The 22693-nt window shown below is 59.3% G+C and overlaps 1 protein-coding gene across 1 annotated transcript; it reads left to right on the top strand.

Moving 5' to 3' along the window:
* Window positions 1–1256: 1256 nt before the first annotated feature.
* LOC308528769 (scavenger receptor cysteine-rich domain-containing protein DMBT1-like) lies at window positions 1257–22472 on the top strand (the record flags this gene model as incomplete). Its single annotated transcript, XM_081104546.1, is given in 15 exon segments — window positions 1257–1317; window positions 2348–2401; window positions 3318–3362; window positions 4140–4272; window positions 5204–5257; window positions 6152–6255; window positions 7214–7621; window positions 9594–9914; window positions 9917–9969; window positions 11992–12313; window positions 13677–14000; window positions 16056–16379; window positions 18433–18756; window positions 19708–19734; window positions 21947–22472. Coding segments are annotated over 14 exon segments (2541 nt in total). The 3' UTR covers window positions 19722–19734; window positions 21947–22472.
* Window positions 22473–22693: the final 221 nt, after the last annotated feature.

Here is a 22693-nt window from a genome sequence, read left to right as displayed (position 1 = left end):
TCGCCCGCTCTCAGGACGATGTTCCCGGTCCGAGCTGGGCTGTCCACGGCTGCTCAGGGTTCCCTGGCGGTACCTTCGTGCCTCGTGCTCACTCAGGCCTTGCTCCCCGTCCGGTCTCCCCACTCTTGGGTGCGGGTGGCTCCTGTAGGGGTTACTGTCTCAGGGAAACTGCCTGCCGTCGGATTTGGGTGCTTTTCTGCAGGTTCCCACGACAACTGGCTTTAATACCTCCAAGGGGGATGGGAGAGATCTGTAATATTATCAACAATAAAAAATACTTAAAAAATTAAATAAATACAATAGCTACAAAAAACACCCAATAATTTTCCTCCATAAAAAAAATATGAATAAATAGCCCAGCCAGTGTGACTCAGTGGTTGAGCATCGACCTGTGAACCAGGAGGTCAGGGTTTGATTCCCGGTCAGGGCACAGGCCCAGGTTGGGGGCTCGATCCCCAGTGTGGGGTGTGCAGGAGGCGGCTGATCCGTGATTCTCTCTCATCATTGATGTTTCTCTCTCTCCCTCCCCCTTCCTCTCTGAAATCAATATATTTAAAAGTAGTGTTTACAAAAAACCTTGGAGAGGGGCTGTGCACAAGGCAGGGGGAGGTCAGGGCTGGTTTTGTGGGTTTGCGAGGTCCATCCCAGCCCCGTGAGACCGCCAAGAGCAGGATCCAAAACCCCGTGAGATGTCAGGTGGCCCGGCCGGAGCCCCGGTCCTTGGCCCTGTGCCGTGGGAATAGTGTGAGATCCAGACGCCAGAGCTGCTGCTCGCCCGGCCACGGCCTTGGCCTCCTGGGACTCGCCCCAGCTCCTCCCGCCCCATCTGCCCTCGCTGCCCTTGCTCTCCCAGGCGAGGGGCCAGTGTGTGGCCCTGCCAGGCCCGCCCGGCCCAGAGAGGGGCCTTCCCTTTGGCATCGGGGCTGTTTGCCCAGCAGACCACATCCTGCTGGGGCTGGGGCCCCCTTCCCACGAGCTCACAGAGTCCTCAGGGGCAAAGATGGGGCCCCGCGGGCCGTGTGCCAGAAGGAAGTTGGAAGCGGGTCCCTCAGGTCCGCGGCGGCAGGTAGGAGCAGCCGATGATCCGAGCGGCATCGATCGCACACGCCCAGGTCGTCCCACAGCTCAGCCGGACCATTACGCTTCCCCCTGTTGATTTATGGCATCAATAGGAAGGCCATGCCCAGGACACGCCTCCTGGCGGCTGGAACCCATAAATATCGAGGCTCCCTGTCCCCCGGAGCAGAGCCGGCACCATGGGGCTCCCCAGGGTCACCCTGGTAACGTGTCTGCTGCTGGGCCGCGTCCTCCACGCAGGTACTGTCTCCTCTGCGGCTGCTCTGCTCACGGGCAAACCCCACTCGCGCGGACTCGGGAAGGAAGCGCTTTTCTGGTTGTTTCCGCCTGAGAAAGGCCAGGGTCATGGTTAGACGAGGCCGGGGGCTGCGGGTCAGAAAGGCTCCAGCAGCGAGGAAGGGGCGCCAGGCCTCCGCGTGGCCGTGGGGTGAGCGCGGACAGGGGGCGGGAAGCCGGCCCTGCACGGCCCTCAGGGCGCTCGGCCGGCGGCTCTGGCTCGGTCACTCCTGTCGCCCGGAGCGCCGGCCAGGCAGCGGGTGCCTGCCTGTCGTTCCCCCCACCTCTCATCCATTCTCTCTCCCTCCTTCCTTCTCTCTCCCCATCTCACCCTGTTTTTCCCCTCCTCCCCCAACACACACACACGCCTTCTCTGATGTCCCTTTTGCTGATTCATGAATGTCAGAGGACAGGGCAAAACACCCTGATTTCCAGAGACCTTCTGCCCTCGCTCCTGCCCCAGGCCTCCAGGGAAGCTCGGAAGGTGAAGTTCCTGGGAAATGGCTTTCATGAAAGCAGCGCCCAGACCACGCTCTCGGGGCCTGGTGGGGAGCAGGCCCACGGGATGTGCTTGCACCGCATGGGGCCACCAGCCGGCATCTGGGGACACCCTCCTTCCCTTCTTTTTTTAATAGAATATTTTTATTTATTTCAGCGAGGGAGGGAGAGCGAGAAACATCAATAATGAGAGAGAATCATGGATTGGCTTCCTTCTGCATGCCCCTCTCTGGGGATGGGGCCCGCCACCCGGGCATGTGCCCCGATCAGGAATTGAACCCTGGACCCTTCAGCCCACAGGCCAGAGCTCTACCCACGGAGCCACACCAGCCAGGGCCAAACCGCCTTCTAAAGTGAAAGAACGGGAGGCTGAGTCAGTTTGTTGACTTCTGCAAAGTCACACAGGAAGGCAAACCCCGCTGAGAACGCGGCTCATGTCCCGTCCGCGGTTCCCCTCAGAGGAGACCTGACTCCGTTTCTGCTTCCTCCCCTCCAGCTGCTGTCGCGGAGGCTGCTGCCACCACCGTCCTCAGGAGTCCTCCCGAGACAGGTAAGGAGGAATGTTCCCTGGAGCCCGCCCTGCGGGCACGACACTGGGTGTGCCCTGGGGCTGCCTCTTCCTCGGAGAACTCGGGGCGGGGGTGAGGGGTGTGGAAGCATGTGGTGCCCGGGGAGGCCTCTGGGGACACAGGGCCGCGGCTGGGACGGGAGGTCCTACGCTGTCCTAGTCCCAGGGGTTGGGAAGAGCCGGTCAAGCCCGTTCAGCCGCTCACCCACCGCTCCCAGTCACGCCTCATCCATGTTCGAGGGCAGGTATCGCTGTCCCTTTTCTTTTCTCGTTTTAAAAAATATATTTTTATTGATTTCAAAGAGGAAGGGAGAGGGAGAGAGAGACATCGGTGACGCGAGAGAATCATGGATCGGCTGCCTCCTGCACGTCCCACACTGGGGATCGAGTCCCCAGCCCGGGTCTGTGCCCTTGACCGGAATCGAACCCGGGACCCTGCAGTCTGCAGGCCAGTGCTCTATCTACTGAGCCAAACTGGCCAGGGCTGGGGATGCATGTTGAGAAACGGCCACTCCTCCTGTGGGGGGGGGGGGCGCTACCCTCTCGGGAATATTGGGGGGTAGACACGTGCCGTCCGAGGGTGTCTGAGCCGCAGGGCTGGACACTTGGTATCGAGTCCCGTGTTGTGAATGAGGGCGGGAGTCCGCGGGTTCTGTGGTGGATTCTGTGGAAGGAAGCGCAGGAGGGAAGGGTGGTGACGGGCCAAGGGCCCCTGTGGCATCCGGACATCGATCCCGGGCCCGCAGAGGGCAGAGGGTGAGTTCCGCCTCACATGGAAGGGGCGTAGCCTCGTTGCTGGGGTGGCATAGGGTCTCCCGCCCGCACCTGGCTCAGAGCCTGGGCGGGAGGGCCACCCTCCAGGAAGCCCCAGCACTGACCTGTTCCCTCTGCTCTGCAGCTTCTCTGCTTTCCACGGAGGAGTCCCTGACAGCAGCCGCGGAAGGTACGCTTGTCACGTGGGATCCCTGTGGGCCCACCTCACCCTCCGCACCCTGACCGGGGAGAGGTGCAGGAGTGAGAGATGGGGTGCTCAGCTCCCAGGGCCTCTGAGTAAGGCCTCGGGCTGCAGGGGTGTCCTGGCCATGGGCTGTGCCCCTTCCCGGAGCTCCAAGGTGGGCTCGGTGACCCACCCTCAGGGGGTCCTGCCGCCCAGGCCCAGGGCCCACCCCCGTGGCCCCCCCAAGCCACGCTGGCCCCTGGCCAGGCTCAGGTGCTGGGATTCGGGCTGTGGGGCCCAGCGAGGCAGGTACACACCTTTGAGCAGCATCCTGGCCTGTGCCCTCCCTGAGCCCCCCTCAGGGCACCTCGGACCATCTTGGCACGGAAGGACCTAGGTCCTCCCGCCCGTGGGGCAGAGTCCCGTGCCCCCCTAGGGTTCCCCCTCCAGCAACAGAGCTGGGATGCAGGCCACACAGACCGGGTGCCGGCAGCCTGGGCTTTGGGAAGGAAAGTCACCGCCCTTTCTCCCTGGGAAACACTGGCCCCGAGACAGGAGAAGGATGGCCTCCAGGCCTAGGCCCCGGCCAGGACCCAGCAGGGACCAGGGGACCCGGGCATTTCTCTTTCTCGGGTCCTGGGTTCCCGTCCCCGAGGCCCACGGCGTCAGGCCCGGCTGGACCTTCCCTGTCCAGTCCCGCTGGTTAGGGACAGAGATGTCGCTGGAGCCGAGGCAGAGCCTGGCTTCATCCTCTGTGAACGTGACCCCTCCCCGGACCCTCAGTGCAGCGGCGGGAGGAGGAGGACCCCTGGCCCTCGGAGCGGCTCCCCCAGACCCTGCCCCGTGTTAGGAACGTCGTGGGCCTGACGAAGCCCGAGGCGCCAGCGTCCGGCCAGGCCTGCGCGGGAGGGCTCAGGTGCGGGGCCCTCTGCCTCTGACCGGCCTGCAGACAGGACTTCCCCAGACCTGCCAGGCCCTCCCGAGGGGACAGGGGGTGGGGGTCGCACCTCTAGATCGGAAGGGCCCTCGTGCTGACGCCCAGGAGAGGCTCAGAGGACACGGGGCTCTGGTGCAGTGGTTTGAGCAGCTGCCAGGCCATCCTCTCTCCACGCCCAGCACCAGGCCGGCTCTTGCTGGGGCGGTGGGCAAGCCCAGGGCTCCTTGAGGCAACTCGACAGCCACAGGCTCGCAGCCAGCCTCGCACTGACCAGGGAAACACGAGCAGCGTTTCCAGGGAAGTGAAAGCAAAACCAGTCCGCCCTCCAGCCCCCCCCCTCGCACACACACACAAACACACAACCACTATTCCACACGGTGCTAAGGATGGAGCCAATGCAGTGAGACGGGAGGACTCAGGGAGATGTGCCACTATGTGAAGTTACCTCTGTATCCATTTCCTGGCGCCGGCGGGGGGCCCGTGTGGAAAGCCCAGTGCAAGCTCGGCAGGTTGATGGGAGACACCCCTTCCCCTGAAGAGCCTTGAAATACATTTTTATTGATTTCAGACAGGAAGGGAGTGGGAGGGAGAGAAACATCGATGAGGAGAAGGAATCATGGATCGGCTGCCTCCTGCACGCCCTCCACTGGGGATCGAGCCCCCAACCCGGGCTGGGCCCTTGACCAGAACCTGGGACCCTTCAGCCCACAGGCCGCGCTCTACCCACGGAGCCACACCAGCCAGGGCCAACCACCTTCTAAAGTGAAAGAACGGGAGGCTGAGTCAGTTTGTTGACTTTTGCGGAGTCACACAGGAAGGCAAACCCCGCTGAGAACGCGGCTCAAGTCCCGTTCTGTCCACGGTTCCCCTTAGAGGTGATCTGACTCTGTTTCTGCTTCCTCCCCTCCAGCCCCTGTTGCGGAGGCTGCTGCCGCCAACGTCCTCAGGAGTCCTCCCGGGACAGGTAACAGGAATGTTCCCTGGAGCCCGCCCTGCGGGCACGATACCGAGTGTGCCCTGGGGCTGCCTCTTCCTCGGAGAACTCGGGGGGTGCGGTGAGGGGATGCCTGGGTCAGAGCACAGGGAGGCCCCTCTGTGGGCACGACCTTACTGACCCCGCCAGCCCCGCCCCACAGACCTGGGACGCCAGGGGGCACCTGTGCACCAAGCTCCAAGCCACGAGGGAGCCCCAGGGATGTGCCGAGCCCCTCCCGGACTCCAGGTGGCACAGGGGACCCTCCGCCTGGGGGAGTGAAGGGCGCCACGCCCCTGGCATCGCGGCACTGCCCAGGGGCTGCCGAGAGGAGGGGCAGGTGGCCCCACAGCCTCTCCAGGGAGCACCCCGAGGGCATTTCTCCCCGGAAGTCCTAGCAGCTTGGGTGGGAGCAGCCACTGCCCTTTCCCCACGACCCCCTCTGAGGACACACGGGAGGAGTCTGGCGGGTGGAGGGGCTCTCGGGCTTCGCTTCCTGGGACGCACCCCGAAGGGCCTAAAGCATGAAACGTAAGAGGAACCTGTCGGGGGAGGGCGGGTCGGCTCCTAGGGAACCACAGCAAGAAGCCCTGAGCAGGGCAGGGTGGCGGCCTACTCACCGCCATGGACGGTCACGGGGCGCGTCCTTCGACCAGCAGGATGGCAGGTGCCTGCTCAGGCCCCGGCTGATGTCCCGGGAGGGGCTGCTGTCCTCCCAGCCGGGCAGAGGCCCTGGCATCTTCCCATGCTTTGCCTGAGGTCACCCAGGCCCACGGAGGAACCAGCGAGCTGCCCAGTGGGAGGACCAGCCCGGGAGCCTGCAGCTCCGCCCTGGGGGCCTGTGCGGGGTCAGGGGGCCGCTCCGGCTCACCGTCCTCGGCCCAGGTCCTCGACCACGTCCACTGACTTGTCTGACGAAGATGCAGAGTCGGGCCCGCCCCACAGTCTTGCCAGCGAGTACCTGGCTCAGGAAGGGACACGCCGGGTGGGTAATGCAGGTGCACAGGCCGCATTAGAGATGTGGAGGGGGAGGCTCCTCTCCAGTCCGACCATCCATGCCAATGACCAAGCTCAGCAGGAGGCTCGTGCACACGCAGGAGCAAGTAGCAGGACGTGCATGGGGAGCTGTCATGGTTCCGACAGAAAATTTAGGAAGGTCTCCTTCCGGAGATGCCTCACCAGATGCCTCTTTGTTGTCCCTTCCAGACGCAGGGCCAGCTCAGGCCACAGCTGCCTCACTGAGAACAAAATGCAAATCATCCTATCACCCTCCCAGGGCCGCTCTCTGCTTCTGAATCACGTCTGGGATGACACGTGACAGAAAGAGGCTCCACATGGGCCATCCTCATCCTTGTCCCTTAGGGGGGTGGGGCCAGAGGAGGGTCTCTGACCAGGTCCTTGTCTGACATAGTTGGCTGATGACTTGTATCCAGTGGGCTTATGGGAGGAGGCTCAGCCAGGACCCTCCCCGTTGCTCAGGGTCAGTCTTGGAGGTCTCCTGGGACCTGCTGAGACCCCTGTGCTGGCTCAGCCTCAGGGGATGAGAGTGCCCATCCTCTCCTGTCTGGCAGACGTGGTCCCATCACCTCTGAGGGCTTTGCCTCAAGTGAGGCAGGACCGAGGAGAAGGAATAAGTGGCCAAGGAGGCCATGGTCTTGGCCTGTCCCCGGAGCTGTGGACCTCCACCCTGGGTGTCCCTGGTGGAAGCGGGGGGAAGTCCTCACCCCATGGGCAATCCTGGGGCTCCCTACCTAGGAGCCTCCTTAGAGCAGGCAGAACAGGTCGTCCCAATCCTTTCCCTGTGATGGAGATGAACCCCTGGACGTGTCCAAAGATGACCGCCTGCCCTTGGGTGTGGCTGTGAGGGAGGTCCTGAGTCTAGAGAACCTTCCTCAGGCCTGGAGCTCAGCACAGACAGTGAGGAGGTGTCCTTGTGCTGTCCTCTAGGGTTAAGGACCAATTCGGGTTTGGCCCTGAGGCTGGTGAATGGCGGTGACCCATGTCAGGGCCGCGTGGAAGTCCTCTACCAAGGCACCTGGGGCACCGTGTGTGACGACGGATGGGACATCAACAATGCCAACGTGGTGTGCAGGCAGTTGGGCTGTGGCGAGGCCAGGTCGGCCCCAGGAAGTGCCTGGTTTGGAAAGGGCTCAGGCCCGATCGTGCTGGATGATGTGGGCTGCTCAGGGCACGAGTCCTACCTGTGGAACTGCCCGCACAGGGGCTGGAACTCACACAACTGCAACCACGGAGAGGACGCCGGCGTCATCTGCTCAGGTGGGCCCCCCAGGTCTGTTCTCCCACATGGGTGGTGTTTTCTCAGCGAGAGCGTCCCTCAATCTGTTTCCTGTCAAAGTCTTTCTTTATTTCTTGTTCCCTTGAAGAGTCCTAGTTCTCTGCCTAGTTCAGTATTAGTCTGTGTCCTGGTGCCAGGTGTAAGCAGGTGAATGAGGACCCAAATGAGTGTAAGGGTCACACCCTCTGCCGACGGACTCACGCGAGCGGCACAGGCAGTGTTGTGAGTTGCCTGGAAGGGGGCCCGTGGGTAGAGGTGCGGTGACCCTCACATGGCTGGCCTGCATTCGGGGCTCAGGAGTCCTTGCCTGTCAGTCTCTCCAGGGAAATTGGATGCAATCTCTGCACCAGGTCTGCTCTGCGAGGGCAGCGGGCCCTCTGAGACCCACTGGGCTATGCCTTGTAGTTGCCTATGGTCAGTCCTGAACATCACACGTAGGTTTGGGGCCCTGAGTAGACTCCTCACTCTTGGGCCCTCCCTGCCTCCTAAAAGCTGTGTGGTAGACAGTTTCCTCGTGTCAACTCTGTGCCTCCATCTAGACACAGACAGAATCACCTGGACCTCGGCACCAATGCCCCGGGTCTTACTGGGCCCTGGGGAGTGTCCCTCCTGGGTTAGATGGCAAAGGCCCCGCCTTTCAAGGCAAGGGACCAGCTTAGCTGAGCGACCACCTGCTCAGTGTCTCCCAGGATGCTTCTAGCTGTGTCCCCTTCTGTGCCACGTGTCTGATCTGACGCCCTCTATCTCACAGATGCATGGCCATGACCACCACCATGCCAGCTGAGTCCTGCTGCCTCTGACACTCCCTCCCTGCTAACCCCACACCCCACCAGGAGCTCCTGGAGGGGACTGTGCCAGTTTCTGCCTCCCAGTCCCCTCCCTGATGTGTAGATGGTACAGTTGAGCCCACAACACATTGACCCTCTGGTCTGGCTCAGAGCGATAAGGGCTTTCTGGCTACAGCGCTTACCCACTCTCAGTGACAGGGGACACTCTGTCCCGGGGACATTGTGCTTCCTGTGCTGAGGCAACAGAGACCCTTCATCCATGGACCCCAGGCAGAGCCTAAGGGTTGCTTTGACCGAAGGACACTGCGTCAGGAGCTCAGCAGGGTTGCTCTCAGAGATTGTAGCTCTGGTTGCCATTGTCAAGGACATTCAAGGACATGTTTTTGGCTGGTGGCAAGCTCTCAGAAAGGGCAACTTTCTCCCATAGCCACAGAGCTTCTCAGGCCACCCTGTCCCTGACCCCCTCACCCCAGTCACAGCTCAGCAGACCCAATCTTGACCCTCTGCTTTCTTTTCTAAGCTTCTGTTTTCTCTCCAGTTGGGTGGTACACATCATTCCACATGTGAGCATCCCTGGGTCTGGCCAAAGCATCAGAATTCATCACTGTAGCCTCCAGGCCAGGGTGACATTCTCTCATCTTGTGTTAGAACTCCTCAGACTTCACCCCATCCAACATGGAGAATTCCCCCTACATCCCAGAATCATGGATTCCCTTCACCTACCAGTTATGGGACATATTAGTCAGGATGTTTTAGTTTGCAAGTGACAGGAGCTCAACTCAAACTCTTTGAAGCCAGAGGAGAACTCCATGACTCACACATGAGGGACATCTCCTGGCAGAGCCAGCTTCAGGTGCTCCTGGATCCAGGCATTACAAGACTGTTTCCGTGCGTTTTTCTTACTCCTGCTTTCTATGTGTATGGGCTTCACTATCGGCTTACTTTCTGCACGGGGACACTGCTAGTGCCAAGGATTGGGCTCCCCTTTTTCTCCTGCATTGCAAGGCCAACATGGTGGGAAACCAATTAAAGAACATGCCTCCCACAGCTCACACCCATAGGTGCTGTACCCAGCTCCATGAAGATAAAGGGTTTTGGAGGAACTTTGGTCCAGTCTTAATGCAGGGGAACGTTACCCCGTACACTAAGGCTTGGCCCCTGGAAGAATTAGGAACCTCACGCACACCTCAGAGCCTTTCTTCAGGCTACATTGCACACAGTGACTTTTCCCCTCCCTTTCTAGGAGCCGATGCCGGTTTGGCCCTGAGGCTGGTGAACGGAGGTGACCGGTGTCAGGGACGCGTGGAGGTGCTGTACCAAGGCTCCTGGGGCACCGTGTGTGACGATGGGTGGGACACCAAAGACGCCAACGTGGTGTGCATGCAGCTGGGCTGTGGCGAGGCCAGGTTGGCTCTTGGAAATGCCTGGTTCGGGCAGGGCTCAAAACAGATCGTGCTCGATGACGTGGCCTGTTCTGGGCACGAGTCCTACCTATGGAGCTGCCCGCACAGGGGCTGGAACTCCCACAACTGCAACCACGGAGAGGACGCCAGTGTCATCTGCTCAGGTGCGTCTCCTCAAGTCTGTTCTCCTTTCATTGGTGGTGTTTTCTCAGCAAGTGTGTCCCTGAATCAGTTTCCTGTCAAAGTCTTTCTTTATTTCGTGTTCCCTTGAAGAGTCCTAGTTCTCTGCCTAGTTCCGTATTAGTCTGTGTCATGGTGCCAGGTGTAAGCAGGTGAATGAGGACCCAAATGAGTGTAAGGATCACACCTTCTACCGACGGGACCACACACGCCAGCGGCACAGGCACTGTTGTGAGTTGCCTGGGAGGGGGCCCGTGGGCAGAGGTGCAGTGACCCTCACACGGCTGGCCTGCATTCGGGGCTCAGGAGTCCTTGCTTGTCAGTCTCACCAGGGAAATTGGATGCAATCTCTGCACCAGGTCTGCTCTGCGAGGGCAGCGGGCCCTCTGAGACCCACTGGGCTATGCCTTGTAGTTGCCTATGGTCAGGCCTGAACCACACATGTAGGTTTGGGGCCCTGAGCAGACGCCTCACTCTTGGACCCTCCATGCCTCCTAAAAGCTGCGTGGTAGACAGTTTCCTCGTGTCAACTCTGTGCCTCCATCTAGACACAGACAGAATCACCTGGACGTTGGCACCAATGCCCCGGGTCTTCCTGGCCCCTGGCGGGGCGCATCCTACAGCTTAGATGGCAAAGGCCCCGCCTTCCAAAGCAGGGGACCAGCATGGCTGAGCGTCCACCTGCTCAGTGTCTCCCACGATGCCGCTTGCTGTGCCCCCTTCTGTGCCACATGTCTGATCCGACGCCCTCTCTCTCACAGCTGCCTGGCCATGACCACTGCCATGCCAGCTGAGTCCTGCTGCCTCTGACACTGCCTCCCTGTTAACCCCACAGCCCACCAGGAGCTCCCGGAGGGGACTGTGCCAGTTTCTGCCTCCCAGTCCCCTCCCTGATGTGTAGATGGTACAGTTGATTCCACAAGACATTGACCCTCTGGTCTGGCTCAGAGCGATAAGGGCTTTCTGGCTACAGTGCTTACCCGCTCTCAGTGACAGGGGACACTCTGTCCCGGGGACATTGTGCTCTCTGTGCTGAGGCAACAGAGACCCTTCATCCATGGACCCCAGACAGAGCCTAGGAGATGCTTTTACCAAAGGGCACTGCGTCAGTAGGTCACCATGGTTGCTCTCACAGATTGTAGCTCTTGTTGCCATTGTCAAGGACATTGAAGGGCATGGTTTTGGCTGGTGGCAAGCTCTCAGAAAGGGCAACTTTCTCCCCTAGCCACATAGTTTCTCAGGCCACCCTGTCCCTGACCCTCTGACCCCCTGACCCCAGTCACAGCTCTGCAGACCCAACCTTGACCCTCTGCCCACCTTTCTAAGCTGCTCTGTTTTCTCTCCAGGTGGGTGGTACACAAGTTCTTCCTTGGTTGAGCTTCCCCTAGGTCTGGCTAAAGCGTCAGCATTCATCACTGTAGCCTCCAGGCCATGGTGACCTTCTCAAATCTTGTGTTATATCTCCTCAGACTTCACCGCATCCAACATGGAGGGTTCCCGCACATCCCAGAATCATGAATTCCCTTCACCTTCCAGTTATGGGACATATTAATCAGGATGTTTTAGTTTGCAAGTGACAGGAGCCCAACTCAAACTCTTTGAAGCCGTAAGAGCACTCCATGACTCACACAAGATGGACATCTAATGGCAGGTCCAGCTTCAGGTGCAGCTGGATTCAGGTGTTCCAAGACTGTTTCTGTGCACTTTGCTAACTCCTATGTTCTGTGTGTATGGGCTTCACTATCAGCTAGCTTTCTGCACACAGGTCACTGCTAGTGCCGATGGTGGGCCTCCTGTCTTTGTCCTGCATTCCAAGGCCAACATGGTGGGAAACCAGTCAGAGAACATGCCTCCCACAGCCCATATCAATGGGTGCTGTACCTGGTTCTTTGAAGATAAACGGTGATTTACGGGCATCATCCAGTCTTAATTCAGGAGAATGTAATCCCAAAAATAAAAGGCTTGGACCCTGGAAGAATTCAGAACCTCACCCACACCTCAGAGCCTGTTTCTTCAGGCAACACTAGAGACAATTAATTTTTTTGTCTCATTCTAGGAGCCAGTTCCGGTTTGGCCCTGAGGCTGGTGAACAGCAGTAACTCTTGTCAGGGCCGTGTGGAGGTCCTCTACCAAGGCTCCTGGGGCACTGTGTGTGACGACGGGTGGGACACCAACGACGCCAACGTGGTGTGCAGACAGCTGGGTTGTGGCGGGGCCAGTTCGGCCCCAGGAAGTGCCCAGTTCGGACAAGGCTCAGGGCCAATTGTGCTGGACGATGTGGACTGTTCAGGGCAAGAGTCCTTCCTGTGGAGCTGCCCAAACAGGGGCTGGAACTCCCACAACTGCAACCACGGAGAGGATGCTGGCGTCATCTGCTCAGGTGGGCCCCCCCATGTCTGTTCTCCTTCATGGGTGATGTTTTCTCAGCGAGTGTGTCCCTCAATCTGTTTCCTGTCAGAGTCTTTCTTTATTTCTTGTTCCCTTGAAGAGTCCTAGTTCTCTGCCTAGTTCAGTATTAGTCTGTGTCCTGGTGCCAGGTGTAAGCAGGTGAATGAGGACCTACACTGAGTGTACAGATCACACCCTCTGCCGACAGGACCGCACACGCCAGCGGCACAGGCAGTGTTGTGAGTTGCCTGGAAGGGGGCCCGTGGGTAGAGGTGCGGTGACCCTCACATGGCTGCCTGCATTTGAGGCTCAAGATTCCTTGCCTGTCAGTCTTTCAGGGAAATTGGATGCAATCTCTGCTCCAGGTCAGCTCTGCGAGGGCAGCGGGCCCTCTGAGACCCACTGGGCTATGCCTTGTAGTTCAGGAGCTCATTATGGTTGATCGCACAGATTGTAGCCCTGGTTGTTATTGTCAAGGACATTCAAGGGCATGGTTTTGGCTCCTGGAAAGCTCTCAGAAAAGGCCTTTTTCTTCCCTAGCCACAGAGCATCCCAGCCCCCTGGCCCTCATCCCCTGACCCAGTGGCCACTCAGCAGACCCGAACGTGACCCTCCATTCTCCTTTTCTAAGCTGCTGTGTTTTCTCACCAGATGGGTGGTACACAAGTCCTCCCTACAGTGCGCATCCGTGGGTCTGGCCAAAGTTTCCGCATTCAGCACTGGAGGCCCCAGCTGGAGTGATGTTCCAGAATCTGTGTTACACATCCTCGGTTATCACTCCATCCAATGTGGAGGGTTTCCCCACATCCCAGAATCATGGATTCCCTTCACCTACCAGTTGTGGGACATATTAGTCAGCATGTTTCAGTTTGCAAGTGACAGGAGCCCAACTCAAACTCTTTGAAGCCAGAAGAGCACTCCATGGCTCACACACAAGGGGCGTCTAGTGGCAGGGCCAGTTTCAGGTGCAGCTGGATCCCAGCGTTTCAAGGATGTCTCCATGCCCTTTGCTTACTCCTGCTTTCGGTGTGTATGGGCTTCACTACAGCTTGCTTTCTGCACATGGGTCATTGCTAGTGCAGACAGCAGCCAATCACTTTGTCCTGCATCCCAAGGCCAACATGGTGGGAAACCAATTGCAGAACATGCCTCCCACAGGTAAAACCCATGGGTGCTGTACCTGGCTCCTTGAAGATAAAGGGTGATGGACTGGCTTTGGTCCAGTCTTAATTTGGGGAATATAATCCTGAAAATAAAAGGCTTGGACCCTGGAAGAATTAGGAACCACACTCACACCTCAGAGCCTCTTTCTTCAGGCTACACCAGAGACAGTGAATTGTTCCCTCCGCTTATAGGAGCCGATGCCGGTTTGTCCCTGAGGCTGGTGAATGGCGGTGACCGGTGTCAGGGCCGCGTGGAGGTCCTCTACCAAAACTCCTGGGGCACCGTGTGTGACGACGGGTGGGACATCAATGATGCCAACGTGGTGTGCAGGTGGTTGGGCTGTGGCCAGGCTAAGTCGGCCCCAGGAAGTGCTCGGTTCGGACAGGGCTCAGGACAGATCGTGCTGGATGACGTGGGCTGCTCAGGGAATGAGTCCTACCTGTGGAGCTGCCCGCACAGCGGCTGGAACTCACACAACTGTGGGCACGGAGAGGACGCCAGTGTCATTTGCACAGGTGCGACTCCCCATGTCTGTTCTCCTTCATGGGTGCTGTTTTCTTAACAAGTATGTCCCTCAATCTGTTTCCTGTCAAAGTCTTTATTTCTTGTTCCCTTGAAGAGTCCTAGTTCTCTGCCTAGTTCAGTATTAGTCTGTGTCCTGGTGCCAGGTGTAAGCAGGTGAATGAAGACCCAAATGAGTGTAAGGGTCACACCCTCTGCCAACGGACACACGCCAGGTGCACAGGCAGTGTTGTGAGTTGCCTGGGAGGGGGCCTGTGGGCAGAGGTGCGGTGACCCTCACACGGCTGGCCTGCATTCGGGGCTCAGGAGTCCTTGCCTGTCAGTCTCTCCAGGGAAATTGGATGCAATCTCTGCACCAGGTCTGCTCTGCGAGGGCAGCGTGCCCTCTGAGACCCCCCGGGCTATGCCTCGTAGTTGCCTATGGTCAGGCCTGAACCACACATGTAGGTTTGGGGCCCTGAGCAGACGCCTCACTCTTGGCCCCTCCATGCCTCCTAAAAGCTGCGTGGTAGACAGCTTCCTGGTGTCAACTCTGTGCCTCCATCTAGACACTGTTGGAATCACCTGGACGTTGGCACCAATGCCCCGGGTCTTCCTGGCCCCTGGCGGGGCACGTCCTCCTGGGTTAGATGGCAGAGGCCCCGCATTCCAAGGCAGGGGACCGACATGGCTGAGCGACCACCTGCTCAGTGTCTCCCACGATGCCGCTTGCTGTGCCCCCTTCTGTGCCACGTGTCTGATCCGACACCGTCTCTCTCACAGCTGCCTGGCCCTGTCCACCACCACGCCAGCTGAGTTCTGCTGCCTCTGAAGCTCTCTCTCTCTGCTCACCCCACAGCCCACCAGGAGCTCCTGGAGGGGACTGTGCCAATTTCTGCCTCCCAGTCCCCTCCCTGATGTGTAGATGGTACAGTTGAGCCCACAAGACATTGACCCTCTGGTCTGGCTCAGAGCGATAAGGGCATTCTGGCTACAGCGCTTTCCCACTCATTGACAGGGGACACTCTGTCCAGAGGACATTCTGCTCCCTGTGCTGAGGCAACAGAGACCCTTCATCCATGGACCCCAGACAGAGCCTAGGAGATGCTTTTACCAAAGGACACTGCGTCAGTAGGTCACCATGGTTGCTCTCACAGGTTGTAGCTCTGGTTGCCATTGTCAAGGACATTCAAGGGCACAGTTTTGGTTCATGGAAGCTCTCAGAAAAGGTCTCTTTCTCCCGTAGCCACAGAGCTTCTCAGCCAACCCTGTCCCTAACCCTCTGACCCCCTGACCCCAGTCACAGCTCAGCAGACCCGACCTTGACCCTCTGCCCACCTTTCTAAGCTGCTCTGTTTTCTCTCCAGGTGGGTGGTACACAAGTCCTTCCTCGGTTGAGCATCCCTGGGTCTGGCCAAAGCGTCAGCATTCAGCACTGTAGCCTCCAGGCCATGGTGACCTTCTCAAATGTTGTGTTAGATCTCCTCAGACTTCACCCCATCCAACATGGAGGGTTCCCCCACCTCCCTGAATCATGGATTCCTTTCACCTACCACTTATGGGACATACTAATCAGGATGTTTTAGTTTGAAAGTGACCGGAGCCCAACTCAAACTCTGAAGCCAGAAGAGCACTCCATGGATCACACTAGAGGGACGTCTAGTGGCAGGGCCAGCTTCAGGGGCAGCTTGATCCAGGTGTTCCAAGACTGTCTCCGTGCCCTTTGCTTACTCCTGCTTTCTATGTTCCTGGGCTTCACTATCGGCTTGCTTTCTGCACGGGGACACTGCTAGTGCAGATGGCGGGCTCCCCTCTTCGTCCTGCATCCCAAATCCACATGGTGGGAAACCAATTGGAGAACATGCTTCCCACAGCTCACACATATGATTGCTGTAATATCCTTAAAGATAAAGGGTGATGGATGGGCTTTGGTCTAGTCCAAATGTGGGGGAACCTGGCCCCGAACCCTAAAGGCTTGGACCCTGGAAGAATTAGGAACCTCAACCATACGTCAGAGTCTTTTCCTTCAGGCAACACCAGAGACAGTGAATTTTCCCCTCCCCTTCTAGGAGCCGAAGCCGGTTTGGCCTTGAGGCTGGTGAACGGAGCTGACCAGTGTCAGGGCCGCGTGGAGGTCCTCTACCAAGGCTCCTGGGGCACCGTGTGTGACGACGGGTGGGACACGAATGACGCCAACGTGGTGTGCAGGCAGCTGGGCTGTGGTGAGGCCAGTTCAGCCCCAGGAAGTGCCAATTTTGGACAGGGCTCAGGCCCGATCGTGCTGGATGACGTGGGCTGCTCAGGGAATGAGTCCAACCTGTGGAGCTGCCCACACAGCGGCTGGAACTCCCACAACTGCAACCACGGAGAGGACGCCGGCGTCATCTGCTCAGGTGGGCCCCCCACGTCTGTTCTCCCACATGGGTGGTGTTTTCTCAGCGAGTGTGTCCCTCAATCTGTTACCTGTCAAAGTCTTTCTTTATTTCTTGTTCCTTTGAAGAGTCCTAGTTCTCTGCCTAGTTCAGTATTAGTCTGTGTCCTGGTGCCAGGTGTAAGCAGGTGAATGAGGACCTACACTGAGTGTACAGATCACACCTTCTGCCGACGGGACCGCACACGCGAGCGGCAATGGCAGTGTTGTGAGTTGCCTGGAAGGGGGCCCATGGGCAGAGGTGCGGTGACCCTCACATGGCTGCCTGCATTCGGGGCTCAGGAGTCCTTGCCTGTCAGTCTCTCCAGGGAAATTGGATGCAATCTCTGCACCAGGTCTGCTCTGCGAGGGCAGCGGGCCCTCTGAGACCCACCGGGCTATACTTCGTAGTTGCCTATGGTCAGGCCTGAACCGCACACGTAGGTTTGGGGCCCTGAGTAGACGCCTCACTCTTGGGCCCTCCCTGCCTCCTATAAGCTGCGTGGTAGACAGTTTCCTCGTGTCAACTCTGTGCCTCCATCTAGACACCGATGGAATCACCTGGACGTTGGCACCAACGCCCCGGGTCTTCCTGGGCCCTGGCGGGGAGTGTCCCTCCTGGGTTAGATGGCAAAGGCCCCGCCTTCCAAGGCAGGGCACCAGCATGGCTGAGCGACCACCTGCTCAGTGTCTCCCACGATGCCTCTTGCTGTGCCCCCTTCTGTTCCATGTGTTTGGTCTGACACCCTCTCTCTCACAGCTGCCTGGCCCTGTCCACCACCATGCCAGCGGAGTCCCACTAGCTCTGATGCTCCCTCCCTGCTCACCCCACAGCCCCCCAGGAGCTCCTGGAGGGGACTGTGCCAGTTTCTGCCTCCCAGTCCCTTGCTGATGTGTAGATGGGACAGTTGATTCCACAAGACATTGACCCTCTGGTCTGGCTCAGAGCGATAAGGGCTTTCTGGCTACAGCGCTTACCCACTCTCAGTGACAGGGGACACTCTGTCCAGAGGACATTCCACTCCCTGTGCTGAGGCAACAGAGACCCTTCATCCATGGACCCCAGACAGAGCCTGAGGGTTGCTTTTACCAAAGGACACTGCGTCAGTAGGTCACCATGGTTGCTCTCACAGGTTGTAGCCCTGGTTGCCATTGTCAAGGACATTCAAGGGCATAGTTTTGGTTCATGGAAGCTCTCAGAAAAGGTCTCTTTCTCCCGTAGCCACAGAGCTTCTCAGCCAACCCTGTCCCTAACCCTCTGACCCCCTGACCCCAGTCACAGCTCAGCAGACCCGACCTTGACCCTCTGCCCACCTTTCTAAGCTGCTCTGTTTTCTCTCCAGGTGGGTGGTACACAAGTCCTTCCTTGGTTGAGCATCCCTGGGTCTGGCCAAAGCGTCAGCATTCAGCACTGTAGCCTCCAGGCCATGGTGACCTTCTCAAATGTTGTGTTAGATCTCCTCAGACTTCACCCCATCCAACATGAAGGGCTCCCCCACATCCCAGAATCATGGATTCCCTTCACCTACCAGTCATGGGACAAATTAGTCAAGATGTTTTACTTTTCAAGTGACAGGAGCTCAACTCAAAATCTTTGAAGCCAGAAGAGCACTCCATGGCTCACACATGGGGGACGTCTAGTAGCAGGGCCAGCTTCAGGGGCAGCTGGATCCAGATGTTCCAAGACTTTCTCCGTGCACTTTTCTTACCCCTTGTTCTGTGTGTATGGGCTTCACTATCAGCTTGCCTTCTGCACATGGGTCACTGCTAGTGCCAAGGGTGGGGATCCCCACTTTGTCCTGCATTGAAAGGCCAACGTGGTGGGAAACCAACTGGAGAACATGCACCCATGTTCTGTAACGGGCTCCTTGAAGATAAAGGGTGAATGACGACCTACAGTCCAATCCTAATGCGGGGGATCGTAACCCTGAACAATAAAGGGTTGGCTCCTGGAAGAATTCGGAACCTCACCCACACCTCAGAGCCTCTTTCTTGAGGCGACATGGGAGACAGTGAATTTTTCTATCCCCTTCTAGGAACCAATGCTGGTTTGGACCTGAGGCTGGTGAATGGCGGTGACCGGTGTCAAGGCCGCGTGGAGGTCCTCTACAAAGGCTCCTGGGGCACCGTGTGTGATGACAGTTGGGACACCAATGATGCCAACGTGGTGTGCAGGCAGCTGGGCTGTGGCGGGGCCAGGTCGGCCCCAGGAAGCGCCCGGTTCGGACAGGGCTCAGGCCCGATCGTGCTCGATGATGTAGCCTGCTCAGGGCACGAGTCCTTCCTGTGGAGCTGCCCACACAGGGGCTGGAACTCCCACAACTGCAACCACGGGGAGGACGCCGGCGTCATCTGCTCAGGTGCGTCTCTACCATCCCTGGTGGCCCTTCTGGGCTGATGCTGCTGAGAACACGCCCACTCCCCACGCCAGGGCCCCCCCGAGCCTCATACTGTCCCCCAGGCACTGGAGTGACTCAGGGCCACAGGCTCTCAGGTGCTAGGTCTCCTGCTCAGACTACAGGTCAGCCTGGTGGGTCCATGCTCCCAGCATCCTGAAGGCAGTCCCTGGAACTGGCTCGAAGGGGTTCAGCTCCGTGTTCATGCACAGGAGGCAGTGTCCTGAGCACAGAGAGGAGCCTGGCCTTGTGCCCCCGGAGCCAGCTCAGTGCCACCTGCAGGGTGTCTGGGGCTTCCACCAGGGCAGCTGACCCCTGGGTGTGGGGGTTGGTGAGCTCCTCTCCTCTATGAGGACGGTGTCACCTGTGGGCTCCCAGATAGTGACACACAGGGGACAACCTGAGCACAGAGGTCCTTTGTGAAGGACAGAGAGAGTGGGAGGGCGCAGGGGAGGTGGGAGATGGCAGGTGGCCAATGAATGGAAGGAGCCAATGGGAGCCTTGGGGATGGGGCATTATGACCGCATGGAAAAGTCTAGAAATCTGTGTAGACTCTCAATATCAGAATGGGTCAAGGTTGAGAGATCAGTGTGCACATTGATTGACCCAATTTGGTGGGGTCATTCCCTGTTCACTCTCTGGGGTCAACACCAGAGCCCAGGTGGCTTGTCCCAGGCATGACACTGGCTTCCATACACTGGACAGGAAGTCCTCGGGTTCCGGGAGGCAGGCCATGGCAAAGGGACAGAGGGCGTGGCTTTGGAAGGACTGTGAGGTTCGGGGCAGCACCTCTGCATCCACCGCGAGGCCATGTGCACGGCATCAGCTCCGTGTGTAGAAGCTGAGGGTCATCAATCCGGGATCTGGGCCAGGCACCTGGGAGCTTGTTGTCTGACTGTCCTTTTCTTCCCACAGCTGCTCAGCCCTAAACAACCTGGCCAGGTGAGTCCCAGCCACCTCTCCTGGGATGTCCCTCTCTCCTGCCCACCTCTACTGGTCAGCATTCTCCAGCTGACCCATGGCTCTTTGAACCCCATCTGGACCACACTTTTGCCCTCTGTCTCCTTAACTATTGGGGGTGGGCGGAATCCAAAGACTCCGTCTGTCCATCCTCCTTGTGAGTTCTCATTAGATACTTGGCGGCCGTCCTGGGGGAGAGTGGCCGATGGTCAGAGAAGTGCCTCCCCTTCCATGAAGGTTGCCCCGTGGCTCCAGGCTGAGGAGGCCTTTGTGGGATAGTGGACACTGATGCCCACTGGCTTTCTGATGACGGGACAGCAGGCTTCCGGGTTCTCTCCTGTGACACTTGCCGCACCCTGAGGGCCAGCATGGTCATACCCCCATCCCAGGGTGGCAGAGACAGTGCCCGGGGATGGCAGTGAACATGTGATGAGGGTCCTTTGGGGCCGCCCTTGACCCCTTTCTGACCCGGTGGGGCTACACTCATGATCCAGGGGACTCTGGTGGTCGCGGACGTGTCTGTGGGGCTCAGGCTGCACCGTGTGGTGGGCATGGACTGCGTGTTGGGCTGCGGTAGGTGGTGCAGAGTGCAAGAAGCCCTTTGGCCGCCTTCCTCCCAATTTCCTGGTCAACAAGGGACGGGTGTTGTGTTTGGCCTAAGTGGCAGGGGCAAGCAGGAGCCTGCATTCTGCCAAGGGCCATTGCAATATTTTTTAAATATACATTTTTATTGATTTCAATAGGAAGGGAGAGGGAGAGAGGGAGAAACGTCAATGATGAGAGAGAATCATTCACTGGCTGCCTCCTGCACGCCCCCTACTGGGGCTTGAGCCTGCAACCTGGGCATGTGCCCTTGACCGGAATCGAACCCAGGACCCTTCCGTCCAAAGGCTGATGCTCTATCCACTGAGCCAACCTAGGGCCCATTTGGGTCTTGATGGCGTCATCCGAGGGCCGCACACATTGATCTACTGAAGCTGAGCGGCTCCATCTGGAAAAACCTCTGGTGAACTCACCCTTAGGCCCCGGCAGGGCCAGAGCCAGTGATTCTCGGGCCTCAGGCGGCCTGCAGGCGGCACGCCACCCAGCACCGGCCGAGAGGGTCCGGACCTGGGACCCAGACACACCTGACCTCTCACCTCTGGTTCTCACCCCCCGAGCCTCACTGCTCGTCTGTCAGACACAACTGCTCGCCCCCCACCCGCCTGTCAGGACTGTGAGGGGGTTGTGGTGGCTTTGTTACTATCACTGTCGTCACCGATATTAACACATCAATGACCACATGGTCACTCCTGTCCGCCTTAACCCCCCGCAGTCCCGGGGGAAGAGGTGGGGTCCATCGGGGCCGCGAGGGCGGGCGTGGGGAGCGTAGCTGTCAGGGGCCTGTGTCCCCTCGGGCGCAGGGCACACACCGTTGGCGATCTCTGTCCTCGTGTCCGGCTCAGGCTGTCCCCGGTGCGGCCCGTTCTAGGCTCCGTCCTTCCTCATCCATTCTCTCCACGCCCACCTCCTGGAGGCCTCCCGGGCGCCAGGAGTCAGAGAACTAAACGCAGATCAAGCCCGGCCGGCGGGGCTCAGGGGCTGAGTGGGGACCTGTGAGCCAGGAGGTCAGGGTCCGATTCCCGGTCAGGGCACAGGCCTGGGTTGCAGGCTCGGTCCGCAGTGGGGGGCGAGCAGGAGGCAGCCGGTCCATGAGTCTGTCTCATCATTGATGGTTCTATCTCCCTCTCCCTCTCCCTTCCTCTCTGAAATCAATAAAAATATATTTTTAAAAAATAATGAAAAGAAAAAGGAAGACAGATTGAAGATCCCTCCCACCCCCCGGAAAGCTTACCCTGTGGCCAGTGAGCAGAGGGCGAGGCACCCCCAGGGCAGCAGGGCAGGGGGTAGGGGCAGGGGGGTGACGGGGACCCTACTTGCTCCTCTCTTCCCCCCTCTTCCCACGGGCGCCCCAGTCGCTGGGCCCAGGTTTTCTTGGCCTGGGACCCATGTACCCATTTCCCCACTGGGCTGCAATGTTCCCGCCCCCCCACCAGGTCCACTGGGAGCCTCCAGCCACATTGAACCCAAAAACCCTCCCCTGGCTCCGGGCCCACAGGACTCAGCGACGCTCCGCCCGCCCTCGGCCGCCCTGCCCACTGGCCTCAGGTTCCCCCTGGGCACCCCCCGCCCTCACTCCTCTTCCTCCCACCAGACAAGCAGCTCTGAGGGCGTCGCCTGCCCTGCGACCACCGCCCCACCTGTGTCCTCCTGTCCGCCGGCTCGTCCTGACCGACCTCCTCTCCGTCCCCACCCGCGGCCACAGCCGGAGCCCCCGCAGCGCTGCCACCTCGGGGGGTCACACGGGAGCACCCCCCACCACCCCCCCCGGCCTCGGCCCCTGCAGTGTGACCTCGGAATGCACAGGGGGGGCTCCCACCCCAGGACCTGGACCCGAGGGGACAGGAAGCAACGGGTGCCCGCAGTCTCCGCCTGCTCTGCCGGGCACCGGGCGAGGCTGGGGGGGTGGGAAGTCAGGGGCCGGTTTTCCTAACACCGGGCCGGGCACTGGACTGAGGGGCAGGCAGGGGCGTGTCCGGGACCCTCGGGCAGCCGTGAGCCACACCTCCCGCCGCCAGCCTTCCCCAGGCAACGCCTTCCTGTCCTTTTAGAACCTGCTGCTCAGGCTGCTGCTGCCCTGCCAGGTCGTGGACAAGCTGAATAAAGGGCATTTTCACAGCAAGTGTTGGTCTGGTCACTGTGGGGACTCCCCTGAGTCCTGGATCCCTGCAGATGGAGCCAAGGAGGGGGAGGGGAAGGGGGAGGTGGAGGGCTTCCTGGGCTTCCAGAACCTTCTGAGGGATGGAGATAGTGTGCTGGTGGGTGCCCGTTCTCCCCAAAGCAGGAAATGGGGAGAGAAAGGCCAGCGTGCGGGCGCCACCATCATTCCTGGGGTCGGGAC

This window comes from Myotis nattereri, assembly GCF_964212035.1.
Source record: "Myotis nattereri genome assembly, chromosome: 13".
NCBI lineage: Eukaryota > Metazoa > Chordata > Mammalia > Chiroptera > Vespertilionidae > Myotis > Myotis nattereri.
Note: the sequence above shows the minus strand (reverse complement) of the source record. Positions and strands in the feature narration are given on the sequence as shown.